The 10,583-nt window shown below is 58.8% G+C and overlaps 1 protein-coding gene across 3 annotated transcripts in view; it reads right to left on the bottom strand.

The window, feature by feature from the left end:
- Nucleotides 1-2,771: 2,771 nt before the first annotated feature.
- The window catches only part of CDK18 (cyclin dependent kinase 18), a 28,361-nt gene continuing 20,549 nt past the window's right edge, over nt 2,772-10,583 (bottom strand). Inside the window, exons 5-16 of one of the 3 annotated variants that reach the window (XM_047752642.1) lie at nt 10,332-10,388; nt 9,190-9,304; nt 8,905-8,999; nt 8,678-8,740; nt 8,164-8,287; nt 7,936-8,056; nt 6,971-7,068; nt 6,621-6,726; nt 6,451-6,493; nt 5,720-5,810; nt 5,293-5,370; nt 2,772-4,351 (exon numbers count right to left, since the gene is read on the bottom strand). In XM_047752642.1, the coding sequence (XP_047608598.1) occupies nt 4,317-4,351; nt 5,293-5,370; nt 5,720-5,810; nt 6,451-6,493; nt 6,621-6,726; nt 6,971-7,068; nt 7,936-8,056; nt 8,164-8,287; nt 8,678-8,740; nt 8,905-8,999; nt 9,190-9,304; nt 10,332-10,388 (1,026 nt within the window). In that variant the 3' untranslated portion in view covers nt 2,772-4,316. The other 2 variants (XR_007130774.1, XM_047752641.1) reach the window with 2 other exon arrangements.

The raw sequence follows: 10,583 nt of genomic DNA, 5'->3' as shown, positions 1-10,583 counted from the left end.
TTCTTCCTAAACGCTCCCGGGTGGTGGATTTAACATGCAGAACCACGGCTCCATGTGAGCCAGCCTCCTGCCACCCGATGCGGTGGCTGTGCTCCAGCCTGGCTGCCTCCTTGCTCATCCTCAAGCACCCTCCCTTCGGAGCCTTTGCTGGAATATGCTGCACTTGGAGGTCCATGTGGCCCCCTTACAAGTCACTGCTTTCCCCAGTCTTGTCACCTAGGGCCCTGGGTCACATTATGTCAGCCCTCGACCCTGCACCATCACATCTGCCCTGGCCCTGTCTGATCTTGCTTCATCACACTTGATCTCTTGATATGCCATGTGTTTACCTGGGTGACACTTTCTCCCTCTCTATGAGAGAAGGACTTGCTCACAGCCCCTCCTCGGTGCTCAGCACAGGGCCTGGCATACAGTGGCACTTGAAAAAAAAAAATCTGCTGAGAGAAAAGCCATCTCCACCAGCAGGTGTAGGCTCCTGGAAGGCGAGGGTGCAGCATGTTGGATCTCAGTGTTCTGGTGTCCAGCACAGGGCCAGGCTATGACCCATTCATGGTGCTGATGATTTATTCCGGAGACTTGGGCTCATGCGGGTGCTGAAGGGTGTCAAGATTGGAAGCAGGGGTCCGAGAAAAGATGATAGGCTGAAAGGGGCTGAGCTGCTTCAAGGAGGAAGGAGGTCTGGCAAGTGTCTGATGCCTGGTCGGCCAGATACCTAGCAGGGCAAGGGGAGCGGCAGCCTTCAGGGCATCAGCCCTGACCACTGGACCCAGACCAGAGGGACAGGTTGACGGGAAGGGTGGGGCAGGGGACAGCCAGCCCCAGGTCCCACCAGGGAAGAAGTTGATGTGGGGCAGAGCCCAGCAGGAGAGTTGCCATCACCCTCGCCCCTGCAGCTGCCATCGAGAACTTTTTTTCAGGCAGCTGCAAAGCACAAATGCTGCTGCCAAGTGGGCATGGTGATGGGAGAAGTTGGTCGGGAGCCCAAGCCCTCCTGCCCCATCCCAGGAGCAGACGGCAAAAGTGAGGCCAGAGGGGAACATAACTGGCCAAAGGGGGTTTGGGGCAAGGACTCCAGCCTATGGGATGGGCTGCTGAGGGCCACGAGGCACAAGGGAATGATGGTGGGGGAGCCTGGAAACAGAGGCTCCTGGACACGCACAGTGTGTGGTGTCAGTTTGGCCACCGGAAAGCCTCGCGGCAACCCTCAGCCTTCTGCCCTAGCAGCTCACAATCCGTCATAACCAGCCATTCCACCCCTCCAGCTCCCTTCTCCAGAACCATCATTTTAGGGCCTGGTATGAGCCTATCCAGCTGAGCATCACGCCTCACCCTGCCCAAGCTTCCTAGAGCAGAAGCTCAGAGGACTCCAAAGTCCCCCCACCCAAGGGAGCCTCCAGGACAACGATGACAGGACAGAAACTGCACCAGCAAGATCAGCGGCCCCACCCCTGAAGCTCTTGAAGGAGCCTCTGTCAACCAGTTGGGTGCCGCTGCGATGATCAATGGCAGCTCTGGTCTCTGGTCTCAAGAGATGCTCCAGCAAAGCAACGTCAGCCTGGAAGCCCCCTCTTCTTAGCTTCTGGGGCTCCACCCTGCCCACACACCCCCCCTTCACTCCATCCCCTCCTTGAAGACCAAGGGCTGGGGTGGCAGACAGACCTGGGATTCTATTTGCTACGTGACCCCAGGCAAGTCATGTACACCCTGGAAACCTCATTGCCCTCACCTATGAAGTGGGGAGAAACGGGGCTGTTGTGAGGACTAAATGAGAGGCTTCTGCACGGCGCCTGGCACAGAGCAGGGGGCTTAACGGGTCCCTTAGGTCTTGGCCAGTCTCCTCCCATATTCAACCTAAAAGGCCTGACTTGCATTTCCACTAATGTTTTCCTGGCCCCTGCCCTCCTCTCAAGCACTAACTGTCCTCCAGTTTGGTGACTTGCTGCCCTGAAGAGGTGAGGAGGTCCAGGCTGCAGAATTCATGTTGAGAATCAGGCTCCTTAACATCCATGACCTTGGGGGGATGGCCCCCAACCTCTCAACACAAGCTTCTTCCTCTGGGAAGCAGCCACCCCCCTCCAGTTGGCCAGCAAATTGGAACATTCTTATGGCCAGACATGAGGCCACTGGACAGGTAAGGCCAGAAGCTGGGGTTTGGGGCCTGACAGTCTCAGGGAGAACAAACCTGACAGACAGAACAGGATGCTGAGAACCCGGGGAGAGGTGTGTGGACAGACCAAAGGTCAGAGGTCATCTGGGCAGCAGGAGGGGGAGTGAGGTCTGTGCAGTTACCGCTGGGTCAGAACTACAGTGAGATGTAGACCCCAGTTTGCGGCCCTGGCCTTGACCTTCCCCACGTCAACCCTTCCCCACCCCCTCTCAGCTGCGCCCACGGCACACAGAAGTTCTGAGGCCAAGGATCAAACCCACACCAAGGCAGCAACCAGAGCCACAGCAGTGACAACACCAGGTCCTTAACCTGCTAGGCCACCAGGGAACTCCAACCCTCTCTTGAACCTACCTCCCTGCTTTCCAAGAGGTCAGAGCCACTTGGATAGGGGAGCACAAGGGTCAGCTACAGCAGCCAGAACCCCAGACCCTTCCCCGGGACTCCCGGCGAGTCCCACCCCTCAGAGTCCCAGGCCTCTGCTCCCACCCCAGGTCACCCAGAGTTGACTTCTAGCCCTGAGTGCAGCAGCGCCCGAAATACAGCAGGGAGAGTGCAGGGCACCATGTCCACGGCCCAGGGCAAGTTCAGAGATACACACAAACCAAACTCTCTCTCCACTTTATACATATACGTATAAATATATACAAGCCAGCCCCACCTGCACTCGGGAGGCCTGGAGAGGGCCTTCAGGACTCCATCTTTGGCATCGACCTGTCAACATCAGCTTTTGTGCATGAGATTGCTCACTCCTTTCTGTACAGCGTGAATTAAATATATTATCTGTCTTTGTGCTGAGTCACTGGACATTCACAGTACAGTGGGGGAGGGGCGAAGGGACTTGTGGGGAAGCCAAGACCCTCCAGGGCTGCTCCTTAGGCTGAGGGGATTGGGCAGGGGGACAGTCCTGTCCTTGCCATCCAAGATTCCGCCACGACCTTGGGAATAAAACAGGCATGCTCCATAAGGGCGGTGGGTGTGCCTTCTTTGGGGGCCACGGTCCCTCAGGCTCCTGGTCCCCAGGGGTGAGGATCTCAGGATCAAAGTGTGTCCTGTCCTGAGCCACCTTTCCTGTACGTCAGACTGTGGCGCTGACCCTCCCTCTCGTGACCACCCTCGAGGGAGGCTGGGGACACCGGGAGACTAGTGCCTGGATAGGGTGGACCAAGGACAGGGTCGTGGGGGCTGGGAAGGAGGGGGCGAGGGAGGCTGTGCCAGCCCCAGGGAGCTGAGGCCGGCCTCGCATCAGCGTCAGGGTGACCCTGCATATCTGGGCACTGTCCTCGGGACCCTGGCCCAGGGCGGCTTATCGGCACTCGGGGGTGATAAGCTGGAGCTGCTCACGGGAAAGGGTGGATAGGCAGGAGCTCGGATCAGGGCTCCAAGGGCAGTGTGTGCTCTCCACCTGCAGGTTTAAGGCAACCCCATTCAGACAGGGGAGACGGGCGGGGCCCCGCGGAGCCGGCAGGCGTGCAGCTGGCGGGACCAGGCCACCTCAGGACTCAACTGGGCATCCAGCAGCAGAAGGGGCCTCTGGCGACGAGTGGGGGGTGTTGAGAGGAGGAGGTAGGGCCACCCTTCCCTCTGTTGATCTGTGGACACCCACCCCCTTAGGTGGGGGGCAGGGCTTTGGTACACACGTTGGCACCCAGAATTGCAGGATCCCAGACAAGGTGCCTCCCGCTCTCAGAGGGGGCAAGGGGAATCACGTGTGGGCTCTAAGGAGCCCTGAAAGGGACCTGACCCAGCTGAGGTGGGCAAGTCCCCAGGGTGGGGTGGGGACATGGTGGTACCCACATCCAAGGCACAGCACCCAGCCCAGCCTCTCGATTCTCTTGTCTGTGCGTGTCCACACTGGTGCCCGAGCACTTCAGGGTGGAAAGTGTCTGAGGTCACTCCCTGTCCCCTCACCTCCACCTGGGGAGCCAGCTCATGCCCAGCCCCAGGGCAGGTGATGGAGGGGTTGGCATCCAGGCCAAGGCCACTGGGGAGACATGTGGGAAGCAGGGAGAGGAAACAGCCGTGGCCAGCAGGGCTGCCGAGAAGTCTTCTGGGCCGGCCATTAGCCCTCATTCCTCAGTCCTCTGAGGCCACCCGGGCCCCATCTTGCCGCAGCTGTGCTCAGTGTGACCTCTCGTTTTCCGGGTAGGGCTCAGAAGACGCTCTGTCTCCGGTTCTTCCCTCGCCCTGGAGAAGGGAGAAGTTGTTGGGACCACAGGGAGAAGGCTGGGCTTTCTGCCTGAGATCAGGAAGGACAGAAGTCCTCCAGAGCTACTGTGACAGAGCCAGCAAGAGCATGTTCTCGGGAGCTGGTCAGTCTGGGTTCAAATCGCATCTCTGCTGCTTACTAGCTACATGCAACTGCATGTAGCTAGTAAGCAGAGCCTCGGTTTCATTGACTGGGAAATGGGGAGCATTAACTAACAGGGCCACTTTCAAGGAGGGTTTTAGGGTTAAGTGAGATAAGGGGCCAAAAGCACTGGTCACATCTGAGGCCATTGGCAAGTCTAAAGACAAAGCCCAGTTCTCCCCAGAGGGAGGCTGGAGGGCTCAGAATCCTGGGAGTTTCCTTCATGGCGCAGCAGTTAACGAACCCAACTAGGATCCATGAGGATGCAGGTTCGATCCCTGGCCTCGCTCAATGGGTTAAGGATCTGGCGTTGCCGTGAGCTGTGGTGTAGGTTGCAGATGCAACTCGGATCCTACGTTGCTGTGGCTGTGGTGTAGCCAGCAGCTGTAGTTCCAATTGAACCCCTAGCCTGGGAACTTCCATATGCCGCAAGTGCAGCCTTAAAAAGCAAAAAAAAAAAAAAAAAAGAATCAGCAGAGAGAATGAACCAGAGAAAGCTCGCACCTTAGCCAGGGCCACTGTCAGACGCAGCGTTCTGTCTTGGGTGGGGGTTGAGGAGGGAGATGCTGGAGGAGGAAGTCTGGGCAGGAGATAAGGAAACCAGCCCCTTCTCCGCTCCCCACGGGCCCCCGGAAGGCAGGCCAAAGTCGAGGAGGCCACGCTGATTCCCATGGCAGGAGGGGGCTGCTGGGCTCTATTTCTGTTCCTCGCGAGCAGGGAGCTGCCTGCCCTGCTCTCCTCCAATAAAGGGAGAGGTGGGGGAGGCACAAGCCCCTACCTGGCTGCTGAAAGGCCAGGCCCCGGTAGCCTGGATCCTTCTGGAGCTGGATCTCCTTCAGGGAGAAGATGGAGGCAGCTGGCGGGAGAGAGAAGGGAGGCACGGAGACAGCTGAGCGGAGCTGGCCCTGCTTCTGCAACCTGCGGGCCCCCATGCTGACTGCGCATGCGCGCGGAGCTGGGCGCACCCACTTCAGTTAGGACTGGCCCAGCAGCACCCAGCTGGGACTTAGGGGCAAGCACCTGGGGTCCTCAGGGTCTGATGCCTTCGTTACAAACGAGAACGTAAGGAGCGGAAGCCAGGCTGCTCAGCTAGACCCAGAGCCTTGGCCTCTTTGTTCCGGCTCCTCCGCCCACACCTGCTGCCCCCTTTCCTTAGTTCTGGGGTGGCCCTGCCCCTCTTCCCCCAACCTTCCCTGCACACTCACTGTCTTCGAGCTGGTGCACACGCTCCCCCAGGGACCGGAAGTAGGGGTGTCTCAGGGCCGCCTCTGCTGACACACGACTCTTGGATTCATACTGAAAGGCAGAGGGTGGGCTGTTGGGCCCTGGCTTGGGGACAGCAGGACCCCTCCAGGCAATGCCATTTCTATGCTAAGCATAGGAAACACCGGAGGGCCTGAGCTGAAAGCCCAAGGTAGTCTCATTGGTCAGGGTCCCTGGGCTCCAGCCATCAGGAAACAAAAACACCAATGGGACTTTTCAGAGCATGACTGCCTCTTGGGACAGAAATACAGATGCTGCAGCATCCAAGATCATCACATGAATACTAGTAATATTAACATGTAATACTAACAACTATTCTTTATTGTCTGCTTCTTCAAGACAGGCTCCATTCTAAGCCTGTTCCATAACCTCAATGTATCCTCACAACCATTTCATAAAATGTGAATAATTAATTCCACCTTGCAGTTGAGGTAACTTGCCCACAGCTACACAGCTGCGGTTTGAACTGGGGTTTGAGTTTGGAGCGCCCCCACTCTGAGGCCTGAGGAAGCCAGCATTCGTCTTGGGCTCAGGGGTCGGGTGTGGGGGGTGGAGGGTTCAGGCTTAGGGGCCTGTGAGCACATGGGTGCGGCTGGGAGGGAGGGCTGGGTGGAGTCTTGGGGCTTCAGCTCTCTGCCTGCCTGGCCCTGGCCCTGGCCGGGAGCACACTCACCAGGAGGAGGCTGGTCAGGAGGTTGATGCCCTCAGTGTCCAACCTGCAGGAGGAAGGAGCAGGCACAGGCCTGACCTGGGGGGCAGGGTGGAGGCAGGTGGGGCTTGCGACCACCTCCGGGAGGGACAGCCAGGACCACCAGCAGGAGAGGGTGTGGGAGGAAGGGCTACCTGGGAGCATGGCTGATGAGCGGCTGGGGGAGGTACCGGGGGAAGTTGTAGGCTCGGAACTCGCTCAGGGCCATCACCCCAGGCCACGTGTCTTCGGTAGGGGTCCCTGGGGAGATGAGAAGGCGCGGGGAGGGGTGAGAGGCCAGGGCCAAGGGCGACTTGGGGGGTGCAAGGTAGGAGGTCAGGCGGGGGCTGAGAACAGCTGAGGCCACAAGAGTCCCCGCCCCATGGAGATCCACCCTCCTGGAGACTGGGTGGGAGCTGCTCTTCCCCTTGGCAACATGAGCCTGGGCTGGACAGAGTTCTGGCGCCCCCTCGTGGTGAGAGGGAGGGAGCGGCAGGAGACTGACCGAGGAGCCGGAAGATGAGGTGCAGCTCCTCCTTGACCGTGGAGCCGGGGAAGAGGGGCCTCCCTGTGGCCATCTCGTAGTGGATGCAGCCCACACCCCTGCAGGGAGCAAGGGACAGGGGCGGCGTCAGGCTGGGCCTCTGGCGCTACCACGATGCCCTGCCAAGGTGGCTCGAATGGCTCATGGCACTGGGGTGAGTGGCCCAGGGCTGGAGAAGTTCCTAGCATAGCACAGCCCCGGACTCCAGCCTCCCTCTGCGGGCTTCTCTGGGCTCTAGGATGCTTTGCCCTCTCCCCTTTCACTCTGTAGGGTTTAGACCTGCACAGCCAGCACCCATGTGGTAGGTCTTCAAAGCTGGGTTGTCTCAACCTTTTTCCACTGTGTACCCCACTGAAAGAGAGAAATCCACTAATCCATTCTCCAAGGATACCCCAGGCATAGACACAGCGGCCATTCATTGGAAACCTGTGTTTTAGCTTTAAAATTGGGCTGGCTTTTCATCCTACACCGAATCAGGTGTGTGTTAATTTTAATAGAAAAATAATAAATCCCTTCTAGATTTTTGAGGAGAACTGATGCTTGGGGAAGAGTCACCATATTTACTGTGGGGGACCTCCTGTATCCTCTGGTAACCCCCAGGTACCCCTGTGGGAAAATTTCAGAAGCACAGCCTTGGAAGGTCTATTTAAAGCCCAAGAAACCCCAGTGTAGCTCAGACTTAATTCCTTAACCAGTTCAGCAGGATGCCACATGGCTTTTGGTTCTGTTTGGTTTTGGGAGGTGTCCACAGCATACATAAATTCTGGGGACTGAACCCACGCCACAGGAGGGACATTGCCAGATCCCACCAGGGAACTCTGCCACAAAGTTTTGAATTCAAAGGACTCTCAGGGCAGCAAAAGCAAGTCTGGGGGTAGGGACTTGCTAACCCTAACCCTAACCTGGGTCCCATGGCGCTCACTTACCACATATCGATGGGGGTGGAGTACTCTGTGGACCCCAGCAGCACGTCGGGGGGCCTGTACCACAGGGTCACCACCTCATTGGAGTAGGTCTTCGTGGGCACTGACTTAGCCCGGGCCAGTCCTACAGACAGACCCATCACTCAACCTCTCCCCATGGCATCCACATCCTGCGGAGATCACATCAAGGGCCCCTGCTCCCAGCCCAGCCCTGCGGGCTCTGGCTCTCACCAAAGTCGGCCAGCTTCAGCTCCCCTCTCTCATTGATGAGCAGGTTCTGGGGTTTCAGGTCGCGGTGCAGGATCTTGCGGCGGTGGCAGTAGGCAAGACCCCGGAGCAGCTGGAACATGAAAATCTGGGGGAGAGCAAAGAAAGGGAGCAGTGGAAGGTGGGAGCGTATCCCGTGGGGGACCCTGCGCCTCTGCCTCATGGCTGGGATGGGGATGAGGACTGGGTGGAAGTGAAGGACATGGGGAGCTACCTGGTTCTCCTGCCCATCCTGGGTCCCATCCACCCCAAGGAATCCAATCCAGAGGGGAGGGTGCCAGGTATGCGGAGGAGGCAGGAGGGGGAGAGAGGGAGGGAGGCAGGAGACTCATTCACCCCTCTGAGCCTCCCAGAAGCCTCTCTTCATCCTGGCAGGTACCTCTTGCTCCCATTCGACAGATAGGGAAACTGATGCTCAGGGTTAGAGACAGGGCTGCAGTGCAGTGGGGAGGAGACTCCATGACACGGAAGCTCTTACCTTGACGTTGTGCATGCTCATGAGGTTTCCACAGTGGTCCAGGTACTGCTTCAGGTCACTGTCCTGAAACACAGGGCCTGACTAAGGCCCGCCCTGGCCAGACCCTTGGCCACGAGCCCCTCCGTGGGGAGGGCCCGAGCCCAGGAGCGGGACAGGTCCCTGGCTCTGAGCTGCCCCTAAGGCCCGGCCCCCCTCCCCCTCTACCCCTGACCCCCACCCCAACTCACCAGGTACTCAAACACCAGGGTGAGCGAGCGCTCCGTGTGGATGAGGTCATGCAAGGTCACGATATTGGCATGTTTCAGGTTCCTCAGGAGAGACACTATGGGGAGACAGGCTCGCCTGGGTCCCTGAGGCCCTGTGGGCCCCTCATACCCATTCTTCCTAGGATCAGCCCCAGGAGTCCCCATCCTAGCAATGACCCCCTGGTCCCCAGGCTGGCCACCAGGGCTTAGGCCAGCGAACCCCTCCACCCAGGAGCCCCGAGACTGCAGGACCCTAGGATGCTGTACCCTCCCGGATGGCAGTGCAGGGCGCTCCCTCCTCGTGCTCCAGCCGGATCTCCTTCAGCGCCACGAGGTTCTCTGTCAGTTTGCTGCGCCCTTTGAAGACTGTGGCATAGGTTCCCTGCGAACGAGAACCCCAGCAGGCCAGCCCCCCTCAGGCCCCGCTCTCCTCTGTCCTGTGCTCGCCCCTTTCTGCCTCTGCTTGGGCTGTGACATTGGCAGGTCTCTGGGGGAATGTGTGTACCAGCTCGAAGACAGTGAGTGTGCAGGGAAGGTTGAGGGAAGGGGGGCAGGGCCACCCCAGAACTAAGGAAAGGGGGCAGCCGGTGTGGGCGGAGGAACCGGAACAAAGAGGCCAAGGCCCTGGGTCTAGCTGAGCAGCCTGGCTTCCCCTCCTGCCCCCCTCCCTTCACTGAAATTCTGTGTTTCCTCCAAAGCCCACTCCTCTGCGAAGCTGTCCCTAACCCCTCTGCCGTCAGAAGGAACTGTCCTTCCTCTAAGCCCCCAGCAGGCGAGGTGCCCATCAATTATTCTGTTATAACAGCAGTGTTGCCCTTCCGAATATTATGTTGATGTGTATGTGTTAAGTCTCCTCCGGGCTCCTGAAGGGAAGGGCCCAAGTCCTCCTGCTCTGTGTAAACCATCTCCCACCCCCAGCCTGGAACACAAAGGCCGACGCAGCGCTAACGGAAATAGTTAATAGCTCTGCAGCACAATAGCTTATGAGAGTGACCCAATCCGCCCTCACAGCCCCCTGTGAGGTAGAAGCCTGACAACCTCCACTGGACGGAGGTAGAAACCAAGGCCCAGAGGGAGCTCACAGCTCACCCCAGGCCACAGAGCTGGTAAATGGTGGAGCTGGGGTTTGATCCCAGGCAAGAAATACTTGCAGAGGAAATCAAACAAACAGAAAAAGAGCTTCTGCCCCAGAGCCCATCAGCCATTCCGCCCTCAGGCCCTCCTCCAGGACCTGGACCACCTTAACCCCTGCCAGGGGCGGGGCCAGACAGCACGGCCAAGATCGTGCATGGCAGGATCTGCAGGGCATGGGGCCCTGCGAGCACAGAGCTGGGGGAGCTGGAGGGGACCACCTTCCTCCCTTTAGCCATCCTGCCTGGCGGCTGGGAGAATGAAACCCAGACTCTTACCTCCCCCAGTTTGTCCAGTTTCACGTATGTTTCCAGTTTCCCAAAGCCGATGTCTGACTGAGAGGGAGAGAGGTAGGGTCCCGTGAGCTGGAAGGCCCCAGCTGCCCCGCATACAGTACACCTCCCGCCCCCAGCCTTCAGGTGGGAAGGGGAGGAGACCCCCATGCGGGAGAGGGAACAATCAGGGCTAGCAGGGTGAGGGCAGCCCCAAATCCTTCCTCCCCACCTCTTCCCTCATCCCTGGGCTAAAGG

Source organism: Phacochoerus africanus, chromosome 11, assembly GCF_016906955.1.
Source record: "Phacochoerus africanus isolate WHEZ1 chromosome 11, ROS_Pafr_v1, whole genome shotgun sequence".
NCBI classification, from domain to species: Eukaryota; Metazoa; Chordata; class Mammalia; order Artiodactyla; family Suidae; genus Phacochoerus; species Phacochoerus africanus.
This window is presented reverse-complemented; position numbering and strand designations above follow the sequence as displayed.